The sequence below is a fragment of the Mesoplodon mirus genome, assembly GCF_964341445.2.
Source record: "Mesoplodon mirus genome assembly, chromosome: 2".
Classification (NCBI taxonomy): Eukaryota; Metazoa; Chordata; class Mammalia; order Artiodactyla; family Ziphiidae; genus Mesoplodon; species Mesoplodon mirus.
The window spans coordinates 184797500-184814082 of NC_138977.1; the positions used below are offsets into that span (position 1 = coordinate 184797500).

Sequence of the window (16583 nt, forward strand, 5' to 3'; positions counted from 1 at the left end):
TGCCGGGGCCATCTCGGGTGTCCAGGTTAGGGTGCAACAACCTGCCGGGAGGGCTGGACACCGCCGAGAGACGACCCCGTGGGTGTAGTTCTCTGCACCAGAAAGACGAGGAGCACCCTCCTGGATGTGGGGGGAGAGGGGAGTTCTTTCATCACTTCGGGTGGCGCAGGGCATCCTTTGGGGAGACGGAGAAAATAACTGAAGTGTAAACAATTATTTCTAGCTTCCATTTCTTGAGTACAGACTATGTGTCAGACGCAGTGCTGAGCACTTCGTGGTGGTCGGGAGGGGAGTCTCAAGTCAAATCCCACAGTTCCCCTCCGCGGGGTGGGAACTGGGTTTATTCCATTTCACCGTGGAAAGAGGAGAGGTGCAAAGGGCTGAGTAAATTCACGTTTCCTAAGAGCCTCCGGGGCAAACTGCCAGTATTTCCTTTTGGTGGCAGCGCACTCTATTTTAGAGCTTCACAGTTGAGGAAACAGAGGCTCGGCTGATAAGTTATAGCTTTGGCTTGGAATCGAATCGGAGTCGCTCTGACTGCAAAGACTAGTCTGTTTCCCTTAGTCCCAGCTTTCCCGGCCGCGGAGCAGCGAGCTGAAGCCGGTGGTCACCTCCAGGTCCTACACTCCCCCAAAAGGACCCTCTTAGCTACCCGGGACGCCGCTGGCCTAGCTGGCCCTCACCTCTAGGACCGACCTGTTTGTTTTTCCTTGGTTCTCATTCTGTTCCCTCCTCTGGGACTCAGTCTTTCCATCTGCATAATGGGAACAGTAACCAGTCTTATCCCCGACCCTCACTGAGCGGCTGGCTTCCTCGGTGCAGGTTAGGCCTACAAAGCAGGGCCCAGCGTAACCGAGAGGTCAAAGGCTGGGGCGCACCGCAGTCCCAGGAGCATCCCGGGCGCGGAGCAGAGGTGGGAGGGAGGGGACAGGGGGCGCGGCCGCGTGGGAGGGGACTCTGGTCAGAGCCCCGGGCCGCAGGCAGAATTCGGCTCCAGGCCCGCCCCTTGCCGCGCGCCCGCCCCGCCCCACCCCGCCCCGCTTTCGCCTCTAAAGTGCTGGGCGCGCGCCTCCTGCTGCCGCACTTTCACTCTCCGCAGTCGCATCCCCTCCGCGTCCTGCCTCTGTCCACCCGCCGCCCGCTTTTGCCATGGATGCCAAGATCGTCGCTGTGCTGGCCCTCGTGCTGGCTGCGCTGTGCCTCAGCGACGGTGAGTGCGCCCGGCGACGGAGGCGTGGGCAGGCGCCAGGCTCCTGACTCCTTGCGGAGCCACGACTCCTCTGCCCCGGCCCGCGCCGTCCCGAGCGAACCTAATCCGCGCCGCTTTGCACCCGGGAGGTCGAGGCAGCCCACCTCGCGGGGCGCGCTCCCTCGGCGTGCGGCGTTTGAGGTCCCCAGCGTAGCGCCCCCCGCGCTGAGGCTCGCACTCCGCTGCCGAGCTCGGGTTCCGGGACGCGCGAGCGGCCGCCAGACCTCTGGCGGGCTGCAGAGCGAGGTCGGGCAGGATAACTGGGTGCGAGCGCGCCCAGGGTGCTTTCGGAGCCGGCGCGGGAGGGCGCGGAGGTGTGGAGCCGAGTCGGGAGCCGCGGGTCCCTGGCCCTTGACCATCCACCTCCCAGCTAGTGCCTTCCCGCGGCCCAGCTCGGTTTCCAGAGTAGAATGGGCTCCTGGCTCCGTGCGGGGCTACGGCTCCTCTGCCCCGGCCCGCGCCAAGGCCCCGTTGAGCACCGCGCTGGAGATGCGATCTGCGGTTCCTGTTGGAGAGAGCGCTTTGCAAAGCCTGTCTGGCATCGCGACTTGCTTGTGGTGGCAATGCGATCGGGTGCAGCTGCGAGGCGTCCCTGGCAGTCATATCGTTCCGAGCAGCTGTCGGGCTTGCGGCGAACGCCTGGCTGCGCTTCTGTACCACAACGCGGTCCGCAGCGACGCGGCGAAGCTGGAAGCGCATCCGGACAGTGCCTTCCCTGCCTCTTTCTGGGGTCACCCAGGAGAGGCCCAGGGGCGATCCGGGTCATGCATGCGCCTGCCCAGCCCCCAAAACACACCTGCAGGCTGGCGCCTTTGTCGCCAGACAGGCGAGCACTACTCTATCTCGGAGTGAGCGCTGCAGCAGAGTTCAGTCGCCAAGGCTTTAGGCCATGGGGAAAGGTGGTGTACCGTTTCACTGTGAGAGGGAGAGAGCTTTTTTACTTTTGAGGCTTAGCGAAATCTCACTGTCCTGTTACAGGACACCACTGCTGCAAACCAAAATAAACTGTTGCCTCTGAACACACAAAACAAAACCATGTCAGCATGGTCAGGCCATGCTGAGCTTTCTTGGCTGCGAAGTTTCCAACAAATCCTGCAAAGGGTTGAAGGACACTGTGCTTGGTGCAGCTGAGGTCTGTGCAGGGCCCCAGGCCCTGGAGCGGTCTGCCAGGTGCCAGCTGAAGACCACTGTTGCATTCTCGCTGGCTGGTGGCTGAGCACCTGGGAAGTGTTCTTTTAAAGTGTAGCAAGTTGCTGGTCAGAGCTGCAGAGAGACTGGCACCAAAGGGAATTCAGAATTTTTCTGTAAGCTGAAAAAGTAACCTAGCCTGTGTCTTTACACTGACACTGACACCCCCAACCCAGGTCATGGGGCACACTCTGGTTTGGGTATTAACAATTGAGTGGTTTGGTGAGAGTAGAGGTGTCATCATCCAGCTGTGGGAGGAAATGGTGCTTCTTCTAGCTGCCCCCTCCCCTGGGGAACTGCAGAAGTGACTAGAATGCAAGGACTCAGGTCCTTGAGTCCTGGGCACAGCTGACCTGGGGGGAGCACAGAAGGAGTGGGGGCCTCATCCACAGACTCCTCCTGACTCTGGGAAGGGTTGGTTGCTTGCCCATCTGAGTTGCCCTCTTGGCAGCCAAGTGGCCAAGTCAGGGTCCTGTGCTCCCACTTGGTCAGGCTCTCCTTGCATGCATAGGCCAGAATGCACTTTTTGACCACCTGGAGCCTGTGTACCCATGCTGGGTCCCCTTGTTCAGGCTCTGACTCGGGCTCCTACCCTCCCTCCATTGGCTAACCTCAGCCAAGCAGCTGGGTGCCCGGATGCCCTGGGCTTCTAGGGGTTAAAGCCAGGGTGGGCCCCATTCCCAGGCCTGGCTGGAGGGGCTGGCTTGGGGGCTCTTGTCTCTGCGTTAGAGTGGAAGGACTGCTCCAGAGCGGAGCCAAGTTCACCAGAAGCCAAGTTCCCCCAAGCCCTGGGTAACATCTGGACCAGTCAGGCCTCTTGCCTGTACACGGACCATATGCAAAACAGTTGGAAAAGTTAGTAATATTGACAAAAAGCGGGCAGGAAGGTCACCAGGTGGACACAGCACCTAGCTCTCTTGGTAAGAACACTTGGGGCTCTGTCACTTTAAAAAACCTGTTGAAATTCTCCACTTGACAGGCAGGCAACTGGGTCCTGGGAGCAGGAATAAAAATTGCCTTTGAAGGAAATGGATAATCCCAGGAGGTGGAGAGGGGAGAGGAGAAAAAGAGAAAGCTTGTGTTCTGAGCTCAGAATGGGCTCTGATTTCTGGCCTGATCACCACTGCTTGGCTAATGGACTCAGAACAGCATCTCAGGGACACGGGGGAGGAGCAACCCCCATATTGCACAGCGCTGCCCCCAGCAGCTGTCATACTGTGCACCTTCCAGTTTGCTGCTCTGGGGTTGGGACCAGTCCTGCCTCACCAGTGGGCCCCACATGGCAGTTCTGCTCAGCTCTGAAGGACCCCTGAGAATTTCAGGGGAACCTGGAGGCAGGACACTCGGAGGGGAGACTTTGGCTCTTCCTTTACCCTGGCCACCCAGCCCCCAGCTGCAGGCCACTTTCCCAGGTGATCTGGTTACAGGGCCATACAGACTTCTGCAGGGACCCGGTGCACTTGCTAAAAGCCAGGTCCCAGCAGCGACTTTCTGGACTTAGCCTAGGTGTAAACCTGAAGCCTGCTCCAGGCTCTCCAGTGCCACGAGTCCCTGAGAGCCTTGAAGCCAGGCTTTCTTCTTCCTGGTTTTCAGGGAGTCGAGTTTGGTCTTGGGGGGCCAGGTGGTCTGCTTTCCCCCTGACTTGTTGGCCATGCCATCTCTTGATGGAATTCAGCCTTGAGAAAAAAAATTAAGTCCCTCACTCACAAGCCTCCCCAGCTCTCTCGCCCCAAATATGGAACTTCAGAACCACCAGGAGACCTCTGGGAACTCTGTAAACAGGCAAACTTTTTTTTTTTTTAATCTCTGGACTAAATATTCTCAGACCTACATTTAATCCCTGATGAAAGAATCCACAAATTCAAATAATTTGGGGTATTAAGTAGGGCTTGGATAAAATCTGCAGAAAACGTGCACACATACGCGCGCGCACACATACACGCGCGCGCACATACACACAAATGTCAGTACCCACCCCCCCACCCTCCGGGGCTTGCAATTCTAGACTTCCAGGGTGAGCTGCGGGTTCTGCAGGAGCCCTTTGCTAATTTACACTAATGAGTGTCAATTATGGCATTTTGCAAATTGGTGAACTGGCGAACAAAGATGTAATACAATCCAGGAGGCTGGAGCATCCCTGCACAGGCAATGAAAGCCACGTTTGCCTCCAGCCCTGGAAGTGCAGGGGAAAAGATGGGCCCTTGCCTGCCCTCTGGGGACGCCCAGGTAGGAAGCCAGTGGGATTCTTTTGTGGTTGCCTGGGCTTAAGGTAAATGTGAGGACAGAGAAGACTGCAGGTGGGGGAGGGGAGCATTCCCAGGGGAGCTGCAGTGGCTCCTGGGAGAGAGCGAGCCTGGAGCCTCCTCCTTCCCCCTCCCTGTTCCCTGAATCGGGAAGTCTTTCTCAGTTGGCCCTGGAGGAGTTTATTCTGCAAAGAATAACGAGGAACCTCAGTACCTTGGACTGAAACAGTTCTCTCCTGTGATGAATGTCCTTTATCTTGAGACACCCAAGCAGGGGCCTTCGGATTTTAGCTTCCCTACCCTCCTAGGGTCCAGCTCTCCTCAGGTCCTTCTGGCCTCTTGCCCTGTAGAAGCTGAGCCTCAGCCCACTCAGAGCTCCCTGTGCTGCCCAAGGAAAAGGTCTCTGCCAGGGTGCACCCATGACTCCTCGCATCGTTCCCCATCCTACCCTCATTCCACCATCCGATCACTCGGCTGCAGACTCAGACACACTTGTATCCCCAAGGCCTGGCAGGATAATAACAAGCTGCTTTGTTCTCATTACCTCTCTAGGGAAACCGGTTAGCCTGAGCTACAGATGCCCTTGCCGATTCTTTGAGAGCCACGTCGCCAGAGCCAATGTCAAGCATCTCAAAATCCTCAACACTCCGAATTGTGCCCTTCAGATCGTGTAAGTCTGAACATCATCCTCCAGGGATGTTACATTTGTTGGGCATAGTAACACCTAATTCACAGACTTGTTAAAACTAGAGAAACGACACATGCCAAGTGTCCAGGCTCGAGCCTGGCATAATTAGAGGCAGCTGATAGTACCACCAGGCAGGGGTTTCAAAAGCTGCTCTTACCCTTGGTGCCCTAACCCTTGGTGCCATGCTCACTCACAGAGGGTCCTTGCCTCTTCTCTGCAAGCTTCCTCCCTTTAGTGCAAGAGATGGGAGCACATTCAGATGCACTCTTAGACTGGAGAAACATGGGATTCACCAAAGTTTCTTTCTGCTGCAGTATAGTAAATTAGCCAGCCCCTTGCTAGTAATAGTTCTGCCAATTTCAGGGCTTTGGTGCCCTAATTTAATCCTTTATCACGTAGCACAAACTCACAAGACTCAAATTCAGTTGAAGTCATCGTTAAACTGTTTGGTGAAACTCAAAATTACCAGCTCACTTAACTGCATTTTCTGAAAGCCAACACACAAGGTTTTAGTTTTGCTGGTGTTGATGGCAGCTGCTAACATTTGATTTTATTCCTGTGGGAAACGAGACATACTAAAATCACACATACATGAGACACTAAGATCTCCAGGAGAGCAGGAGGCTGAACCAAGTCGAGAAAGAAAGCCACACGTGGCCGTCCATTGCTCGGCCCTCCAGTGCCCGTGTGTCCCCGTGCTCGCTCACAACGAGCGTGGCCATGTGTCTAGATGTAGGGGAGTTGAGGCTTGGGGTCTCCTGGGCAGAGCTCACCTCCTGAAAAGTCCCAGCACTAAAAGCAGGATGGGGACACAGCAGTTGGAGCAAAAGTTACACCCACCTGATGACTCTCCACCCAACACCAAGTGGTTTTAGGTTTGACTTTTCTTTTTCTCTAGCCTTTGCTGCCTTGAATGTGTTTGTCATTTACAATATGCTTTAGGGCACTAGAAGACGAATTTTTTTTTTCATTTTCTTTGCTTGTAATAAAATACTCTCTTTTGAGAAGTATTTAATCAGATAATGAATTCAGCGAGGATGGGCCCACTTTGCAGTGCAGACTCTGTGGGTTCCCTTGCCTCGAGGTTGAAGAAGCCAGATAGAATCCTCATGTCTTTCCGGGCAAACACTTTAATAAACAGCAATCCCCAGAATTGGACCTGGATCCGCCTTGCTCTGAGCCAGGCCCTCTGCACAGCTCGTTGGCTCAACAGGCAGGCTGTGTGAAGACTCCTGGTGTCCACGAGCCTCTGTGCTGGCCGCACGGGTCCTTCTAGACCCCGAGCGGCTGGGTGGTGGTGTCCTCGGGCTGCTTGAGATTACCTGGTACCCAGGGGCTTTATGGAGAGGGATCCAGAGACAAGTCCAGGTCCTCTTCCAGGAGTCTTCAGGGACGGAGGCTCTGAGTAAAGGTGAGAATTGGGAGGAAGGTGCAGTAGGAACTTTCAAAGAACAGATGAGACCATGAACATTCAGTGAACTTGTAAAATCTCTCTGGAAACCATTTTCTGGAAAACTACCTACACTACCTCTCCCCTCCCCCTCCCCCACACTGCCCCTCCTCCCACTGTACTCTCACCTCTCCCCATCCCCCAGACTATGCAGTACCTCTTTGTAGGTCTCCTGCCTCTAGGCTTACCCTCAAGTCTGTCTTTCATGTACTATCAAGATGGCCCATCAAAAGAAAAATCTGCTTCTGCCACCCCGCAAGTTCCCGTCATAAACAAAATTGCAGATGAAGCCCCACTGCTTTGCCCCTTACATCTGGCCGCGGGCTTCTTGAGTGTCCTGTCTCCCAAATTCCTCACATCCTCTCTGCACTATTACCCCTTTAGGCTATTTGCTCTTGCTTTTCCTTCCCACTTTACTTCCCTTGCCCAGCTCCTACTTATCCTTCAAAAGCCAACTCAGATGTTCCCTGTGTGAATTCTCCCTGGACTCCTTCAAGACTTTTCTTCACTCCCCAGTGTCTCTGGGGTAGAACCTGCAGTACGGCTAGCACTGTCTCCGCAGCACATCTGGGGTTCCTCCCGAGCCTGAGCCTGCCGAGCGGGGCACCCCGTTCCAGTTGGGTCCTAACCTGGGTGTCGGATGAGCAGATGTCCAGGTCACAGCCATGTTCCCTTCCGATCAGCTGCACACTGTTGCCTCTTCTGTTTTGGCAGGGCAAGGCTGAAGAACAACAATAGACAAGTGTGCATCGACCCGAAATTGAAGTGGATTCAGGAATACCTGGAGAAAGCTTTAAACAAGTAAGCACAACAACCAAAAAGGACTTTCCACTAGATCCACTTGAGGAAAGCTAAACCCATGTGAGATGAAAGGGCAAAGGTGTGTGGGGGAGGAAGGCCTGAATGGTGAGGACCAGGTGTGCCTGGGGGGCAGCGCATTGACCTGGGCACGGGCGAGAAGTTTGTCCAGCATGTAGACAACTGCATTTATAGCCTACAGTACAATATCGCAGCATGTGTTCTTCTGTGCCCCGTACCTTTCACATTGGCTGTTTTATAACTGGGGTTTTTCTAAGAAATTGTATCATCCCAATGGCATTTCCCACCAGTCGGTTCCCTCATAATCATCACAATCATCATCATTCTCATTACCCTTTTTTAAATCAATGATTACTTCAAGCTTTGTATTTGGTTTGTTTTGGAGATTCTCCTTTTCTCCCCCGGGGGGTCTGAGCACAGTCAGGTGATGGCCAAGCAGGGAGCTCAGATAAGCATCCTTCCTCTAGACCCTGAGGCTCGGAGGAAGGCTGTGGGCGATGCCTGCAGGGGGTGCCTCTCCTGAAATGACAACCCACGTGCTGACCAGTGCTAGGCAGTGGCCACTACCTTCACCTCCTCTTTCAAGCTCAGTGACTGGATGGGTGGGCTCCACGTAGAACCGCCATCACTGGGGACTGTGCTCAGAGACCCTCTCCGGGTCACTCCCGGCCTCTCCCTGCCTCCCAGAATATGCTTTCATCTCGCTTCTGCTTCTCATTTCTCTACGCACCCAGCTGGAGGAGGGTGACCGCAGGGGCTCCCACCCTGTGGCCCCCTCCTCCCTTTGCCCGCCCCTCCTCTGCAGGCCCTCTGTGAGATCCTTCTCTGGCCTCCTCCAGAACGGGGCTGGCCCTCTGCTGGGGGTATGAGATCATGTCTCCTCCTTCCCACGAAAGACAGTCTTTCCAGAATCAAATGCAGTTTTCAATCTGAGAGCTTGCTTTGAGGAATTTGGTTTCTGTGATTGCCTCTGAAACCTACGTATGCCATGGAGGCTCTACAAACTCTGAGGTTTCTGAAATCAGAAGTGAAAAAATAGATGAATCAACGAGCCTCTTGCCACTAACCCCTCTTCCTGAAGCCACAAGATGGTTTCAGGTTCCAATCAGAAATGTTGGCAAGATGAAATCCCCTGCATAAATGTGATCCACAGATGGGCCTGGTGGTATTTGTAACTTTTTGCAAGGCATTTTTTTATATATATTTTCGTGCACAATTTTTTAAACGTTACTTTAGTAAACAAATGTATTTCAGAATATATTTATAGTCGAACAATTCTTATATTTGAAGTGGAGCCATATGAATGTCAGTAGGTTACATTTCTCTATTACCATAAACTACTGGCGATTTGTAAAGAAATATATATGACATATAAGTGTGACTGCAGCTTTTTAATGTTACCCACAGTGTATTTTTTCACTTGTACTAAAATTGTATCAAATGTGACATTATATGCACTAGCAATAAAATGCTCATTGTTTCATGGTATAAACCTCCTACTGTATGTGGGAATTTATTTACCTGAGGTGAAGTCCATTAGTTGTCAGACATGGGGCTCACACACATTTCTGGAATTTATTCAGAGAAGCTGGCCTGCTGGTCAGGTGCCTGGCATCCCTCCTGCCAGAGTTCACATGCAAGTGACAGCACATGGGCCTTGCTCAGGAGCAGATTAGATCTGCAGCTCAAGGTTTTATGTCTTTTTTTTTTTTTTAACCCAGTAGAAGCAGTGGGGCTAGTTTTCTGAAGAATAATATTTGACTCACTAATTCCTCTTCCCCTTCTTACTGCTCCTTGGTTCTCCTAACATCCCCATGTAATCTCCAGAGACTCAATCCTCATAATATCCAGCTTTCACATTTTCCCATGTAAAAATCCCATAATTCCAGCCCATGGCTAATATCAAGCTTTCTCAGGAACAGGTGGCCTTACTCCATAAACCATTAAATACCATTCAGCTTGAATCATTTTAATGTGACAGAGCCAATTTATTAGAGCCAATTGCTCTAATAAAGTTGCTCTAATAAAATTCTGCTAACCAGCTCTCTCCCTTGCTCTCCAGAACAATCCCAGTCATTCCCAGGGGGTGCGCACAGGCATCCAGAAAGGAGAAGGTGGGACCAGGCTGCCTTCTTTCTCTTCTCCTGGACGGCCATCTGAACCTTGGGCCTCCAACCTCCAAAGCTTATTCGATTTGAAATGCAGAGATTTTAAAGATAAAGCAGAGAGTTCAGCTCTGCATTGAGATGTAAAGAAGCCCTAGGAGAGCAGGTTGGGGTGAGACCGAAGACCAGTCCAGCCTGGCCCTGGGCGTGCCTTCCCACCCTTTCAGATATCAAGTCCTCATCCCTGTTAGAAGCCTCAGGCAATAGCGGGAACCAGGGTCAAGTTGGCAAATGGCCAACGGCTATAACCAGTTCACGGTATCTGTGTTCTGGAAGCCCGTCTAATATTTTTCTGAATTGGGGAAAATGTCTAATTTATTTTAATGAAGTACTGACAGACAGTGCTTTGCCCAGGGGCCTCCAGGCCTGAGACTAAAGACAGGGTTAAACAAATACACGGGCCACTTTTAAATATTGTGCAGACTGAGAAAGACTCCTGTTTATTTCAACGTTATTAATGGTTCTACTAATTTTATCTAAGGGGGCGCAGAGAAGAAAAAGTGGGGAAAAAAGAAAAGATAGGAAAAAAGAAGCGACAGAAGAAGAGAAAGGCTGCTCAGAAAAGGAAAAACTAGTTATCTGCCACCTCGAGAAGGACCACAGTGCACTCTCTGCTCTTGTGTCTCCCGGCGCTTTGCAAATCTGCCCTAACCCTCCTCCAGGGCAGAGCCCCTGCTTCCCAGGCGGGTGCTCAGACTTCCATGGGGGAGCAGCACTTTGCCGCCACTGTGGCCACCCCGGGTCCTGTATTTATGTGCTTTTTAGGGCCTTTCCTGGTCTGCTAAGTTAAGAAGAAAGTAGTTGTACAAAGACCGGGGTTGGAGTCTATGACACAGAGCCTGTGTGCTCAGGACTCTATCTAGAACAGCCTGGGACTCCGGAATGGCCTGCGCTCCATCTAGAATGGCCCAGGGTCTCTCTCCAGCATCACCCTGGGCTGATCAGCCTCCACCCTGCCCTCCGCTCCCTCTCTCGCAAGGCCCATGATCATGAGCGCTCAGAGCTTACACAGCTCCACACTCTTACAATCTGCGTTCCCGTCTGAGGCCAGCGTGTGGCCACCTGGCCTGTGCACAGAGCGGCCTGCTGGCCCAGCAGCTGGCACCTCACCCAGCAAGGGCCATGTGCCTGATACCCTCTCACCTGCCACTGCCGGTGGCATCACTGCCTTTGCAGGGCAGAGCTGGCTGTGGCCATGCCATTTGCAGGCGATAACTGACTCCTTTCCCCAAATGCCTGTTGCCTGGCTCTCCACCACTCTGCCACCTGGGGTAGGACTTTTCTGGCCTCTCTCTCCCTGGGCCTGGGGCTGTATGAGCGGCTTTATCTCCAAGCTTGGGTGGGTTTCTTCAGACCGTGTGGGGAGAATGGCTGACAGCTCTGCATTTCCAGAGAGCAGTTGTGGAAATGCTTCTCAGGGAGCCTCTTTGCAGGGCAATTCACTTTGTAGATTCTTTAAACGGGTCCCTGATGCAGAGGAGTTGTGTGAAGGGCCTGTAGCTCTGGGGACTCCTAGCCTATCCCCTTCCCCCTTCTGCGTGACCCCAGGTGATTAGGTTCTGGGATGCAGCTGCCCTCAGTCCTCACTCACCACCCCGCCCTCAACACACATACACCCGCAGATTCATGGCTGAGCTTTCTTGCCAAGTCTCTCTAATTTGGACTGGAAGCAGGGGGATCACAGGGGAGAGCAAGGCCCTGATTTCAGTAGTGCTTTGAAAAGGGAAACCTTGAATATCTACTCTTCTCCCCATCCCCCTGTCACACATGGACACACACTCACCCTGTACCCCAGACCCCTGGTCATAATTTCAGTACATGGATCCAGAAAGACGACATGGTTGAAGGATGGAGCACATGGATTTCAGGAGAAGAAACCCAAGGTCCTTGCCTGTCACCTGGGTCACAGAGCGCTGTGTCCCCCTCACGCTTTAGTGTGCTTCTTTGAATTACAGCATAAGGAATTACAGCCATCACTTTTCCTCAATGGAGAAGTGTCCCCCTAGGGCACTGTAGCCAAAGAATTTTACTTCCCACGGCCATTCCTTGTACCTGGCTAACTCCCCCAGCCTGTGGCCCTCTTGCCAGCAACAGGGATGGCAGGCCTGCTCCCGGGCGTGTGGGTTGCCCACTTACCTCATCCTGCCTGTGGTGCCTCCGAAGGCCTCTGGATGGCTGCTGGGCTACCCAGGGCTGCAGTCCTTTCGTGGAAGCCAGCAGCAGTTCTGGTCTGCAGGACCTTGGCCAGGGTAGCGCTACTCTTACAAAAGCACCTGCAGAGGGTCAGACCTGTGACTCCATGCTCCCTTTTTCACACCGCAGGAGCAGTACATTTCTGTGCCAGAGAGGGTGACAGGTCTGTTCTAGGAGAGCTGTTTGCCCTGTAGCAACTGTGGGTCAAGCTATTGCTTCCCTGAGGTAAGCAATAGCTTACAAACTGCTTTCTGCAGTACCCAGGGAGACAGCATCTGCCACCTCTCCGGGGAGAGCCGGGGCTGCGGGGACTCAGAGGGTTGGACCCACATTAGAAAACATAGGCAAGCCCCTGTCTGTCCTTATATGACTCCATTGGCCCTGGGGCCTCACTGTATCTGACCAGCGGGCCTTAGCCCCGCTGAAGGCAGGGTCGCCGTGGAAGAGCCGAAGAGCTGGACCTCCATTCCGTTGTGGGTTGAAACTGACTAGGCAGCGCTCGCGCGTCTGCCACCAGGTGCGCATGCGCGGTCCCAGTGCCGGCTGCCTGGGCGCCTAGCTCCGGGGCCCCTCCGCCGCGCCAGCCCAGAGGTCCTGGGGCTTAACGTCTATGCTGAGCTAAGGCATCGCACTTCGTCCTGCCTTGTGACCACTGTGCCATGCCATCTCCGTGCCCTTGTTCGTCCATCCGCCCTGTGCTTGCTGTGCCCACCTGCCCTCTCTGCTTCCCGCCTTCCGTCCATCCTTCGCTTCTGCCATGCTGTCTCTCTCACTTCAGTCCCCCTGCTCAGGGTCTCGGAAGGCAGAAGCACCGCAGAGATTTGGAAATCAGGGGTGTGGCCCCGGCTGGAGCGGGGCTCAGCGTCTCAGGTGTGCTTCCCGGCCACTGCAGGAACCCGCCTTAATGGTGTCTCCCTCTGTTCTTGTTAACAGGAGGTTCAAGATGTGAGAGGCGCAGGTTGGGTCAGACGCCTGAGGAAACCTTACAGTAGGAGCCCAGGTCTGAAATCAGTGTTAGGAAGGGTCTGTAGCTAGCCACTCCCCTGCACCCAGGCAGGCCTGAATGCATTTCCAAGGGCCTTGTCTTGCACAGTTTGCCTTACTTCACCATTTGATTATGTAGCAAACTATATGGCGTTTATTTCTCATTTAGTCTGATTATCCAGTGTCACTGGCGACAGATAGGAACTTAGATTAAGGCCATTCTTTTACCTGCTTTGTTATAATATCCTTCCCGGAACACTTTATCTAGCCAGAGGTTTCTGAGCTGTGCAGGCTGGAACTCCAGACCGAGGGAGCCTTGCCCACATCACCATGTCCAGGGTGGAGAGCCACCAGGAGGTGTCAGCACCAGTCAGCGTGGACAGACCTTAGTGAAGGCTGCCCTGTGCAGGGGTGGGGCGGGGGTGGGGGGAGAGGTTCTGGGGGGCCAGGCAGGAGCCTCACCCTTCCTCAGGGTGAGAGCAGGGTTCTGCCTCTTTGGCGAGTACCGCAGGGCTTCCCTGAGCTGAGGCAGGCAGGAGTGTGAGGCCAGGGTAGGGGGAGATTCACCCCTCATCCCAAGCTCTCCTCTACATCCCATCACGTCCTTCTCATCATTCTCTCTCTCATCCATCATCATGTGTATCCAAGACTGTCTCCATGACCCAGGAAAAGGACTCTCAAGAGCAAAGCTTTACTTTAAACTGGGCACCAAGAAGTAAATCAAAATGTCTCGTGTTACCCGGTCCTGAAAGCACTGTGCACGTCTGTGGCTTGTTTCGAATATTGTCCATTGTCCAATCCTGTGTTTTTGTTCAAAGCCAATGTCCTCGGTGCATGCACTGTCAGTTCCTCAAATGCAAAGCCTGGGAGTGAGGAGATGCCCCTTGGGGCCTTTGACCAGGTTTCTGATTAGGGCTGTGATCCTTTTGGATGGAACCTTGTTTTCCCCATGATCACAAACCCATGTTGGATCAACAGAGCCCAAGGGAATTCGGTTTGCAGCAGTAGGACCTTCGAGGATGCAGACCCTCAAGGCGTCTATAATTGTTGGTACCTCAGAACTACAGAGAGTTTTGTCTTCATGGTGTCAGCACTGTTTGGGGAATAACAAGAGAAGAGTTTTCAACTTTTTTTTGGTTTTGAAAGCCCAATCCATAAAATAATCAATCCTGGACATGAAGATTCCTTCCCAATTAAAATCTAACCTCATTTTTTTCACCATTTGATGATCCCATCATGTCTTAACTTTGCACAGTGGCCCCTGGACCTTCTCTGCTGCCGCTGTCATCTTGTGCTTACAGGATGTCCAGCAGGGCATTCCTCTTAGAAAAGAATGGGCTGGTTGGGAAAGTAGCTTAAAAATCCTGACATTTAGGTTGTTTTCCTTTATTGAGAGCAGTTTGTAGAGTTGCATTAAACAGTTTAAAAATCTCACTTTCTGAAAAGGTAGGCACTTGAGGGGTTTTGGCTTGTTTTGTTTTTCATTTGGTCTCACATACTTTTCCCCTCTGGTTAAGTTTTTTTTAATTAAGAAAGTAGAAAAAAAGAAGGGCAAAACAAGGAAATGTATCAATTTACAGGATGATGTAAACAACATGCAGAAAGTGTATTCTTGTAAAATAATCTTGAATTGTAGGTGTTCTCAGATTTAAAAATCTTTGGGTTATCAGTAACATGTGTTAGGCATTTCCATAAATATGCCTTTAATTTAGATCTTCATGCAAATAGACGCAAATCCATCAACCAAACAAAAATTCACATCCTCAAACCAGCTTTGTTATATTGAAAACAATAGAGTATGGAGGGGCCTTTATTAGTTATAAGGGGTACAGAACTGGTTTCAAAACCCTCTTCTGAAGTTAACCTGTCACTACAGGGCTTCTGAATTATACATGAAATGATCTAATTTTCAGTGGGAGAGTCATTTTCGAAGTAATTCAAGTCATTTTAAAATCTCATGGAAAATTTGGAATGATCATCCCCTGGAACCCATGAACCAGAACCATTAAATCTCTTTCTCCAAGAAAATTAACATGGCCCTAAATAAATCTTGACTACAGTTAAGAATAATTTTTGTTTCTCCCCTATAGGGGGAAAAATAGATAAGAGGAGAAACTGCAGGAAAAATGATTTGTGTGACAATCCCTCTACTTGCAATCTGCTCCCTAAGTGGAGACTGCCCAGCTAAAGCAAATATGCATTTAAATAGTCCATTTGCAAAGGAAAAGGCTCTCCTGATCCCCTTTCGCTTTCAAAATACAAGTTCGTGGATCACTTTGATTAGGGGTCACCTAGCTGTTCCTCCTGGTCCAGTGCTGCCTCTACCTGACCTTCCCTTGGGCTCCTGTAACCTCCAGAGTCGTCCTCCACTGCCAGCCTTTGCATCAGGACCCAGGCAGAGAAGACTTGGGGGTACTGAACTCACAGACGTGCTGTGTGTTGGAATCCGAATCTGTGCCTTGTGTTGTTTTGCACTGTTCTTTGTCCCACTCCGGCCAGGTGCTGAGACCCCAGCGAGACACACGAAGAACCCTCTGCTTATCTGCCTGTCCTCCAGAGAAAGGAGGGCCAGCTTTGAGCAGAGGGCCTGAGTAGCAAAAGGTTGCAGTCCCCACTGTGTGAAGTCCAGAGAACTTCTAAGCCTTTACACTTGATCCGATTTGACCTTCCTTTTCTGACTGCCCCCTGGTGTTATCACCATGGGATCTCTCACTGGGAGTTCATCACCCTTCCCAGGTGGTGCATCCTTTTGTAGCTGGATGAGAATTGTGGGGTCCTGATCTCTCTACACATATTCCCTGGGAAATTTCCCATCCCTGGGAAATGTTCCCTGGAAACCTTCAAGTCCCCTAAGGAGACCACTGACATTGTCAAGTTGAAAAACCCCATAGGCTGTTACTCTGCAACCTCGCTGGACTCTCAGTCTCTGAGCAGTGATGGGTTCAGTGTTAAATGCGATAAATACTGTATTTTGTATTGTTTAAATTGCATCTCCCACATAATGTGAAAATGGTCCAGGAGAAGGCAGCTTTCTATATGCAGTGTGCTTTTTTTTTTTAAACAAGTAACAACTCCTTTTGAGAAACAACAGTTTCTACTTTGAAGTCATATCAATGAAAAGATGTATACGCACTTATAATTTTCCTAATAAAGACATGTACTCAAATGTAGCAGCCAACGGTTTGAAATTAGTGTTACCATTTGGAACTCTCCAGACTTGGTTTTTCTTCCTCAGACCCAACACGGAGGGGTTATGTAATTCTAGCTGCAATAGTCAGTGCAAAACAGGCCATTGTAATTATACTCATCATAGGCAAGAATGCTGGGGACAGACTTGCGTCTCCTAGTCTGTGTCCTTAGCAGGGAGAAAGGCTCTCCCTTTTCTCTGAATGTCCTTGGTTTTGCTGGAATCCCTTCTTAAAAGCGAGCCAGCCCGCTACTCCAGAAGGGATAGTTTTGTGCAAGGGCCTGGGTGTTTGCCTGTCAGCCGTGGGGAAGGAAACTTCCACTCTGTACTTCTCAGGCTTAGTAGAAGGCAACAGAGGCCCCGTCCCTGAAGGCATGGCCAAACACCCAGCACCTTTTGTATTTTCTGTCCTGCACC

The 16583-nt window shown here is 51.8% G+C and overlaps 1 protein-coding gene across 3 annotated transcripts in view; it reads left to right on the forward strand.

Annotated features, from left to right (window-relative positions):
- Nucleotides 1–1089: 1089 nt before the first annotated feature.
- The window catches only part of CXCL12 (C-X-C motif chemokine ligand 12), a 28568-nt gene continuing 13074 nt past the window's right edge, over nt 1090–16583 (forward strand). Inside the window, exons 1-4 of one of the 3 annotated variants that reach the window (XM_082610034.1) lie at nt 1090–1210; nt 5233–5350; nt 7533–7619; nt 12929–13371. In XM_082610034.1, the coding sequence (XP_082466160.1) occupies nt 1150–1210; nt 5233–5350; nt 7533–7619; nt 12929–12944 (282 nt within the window). In that variant the 5' untranslated portion in view covers nt 1090–1149 and the 3' untranslated portion in view covers nt 12945–13371. The other 2 variants (XM_082610032.1, XM_082610033.1) reach the window with 2 other exon arrangements.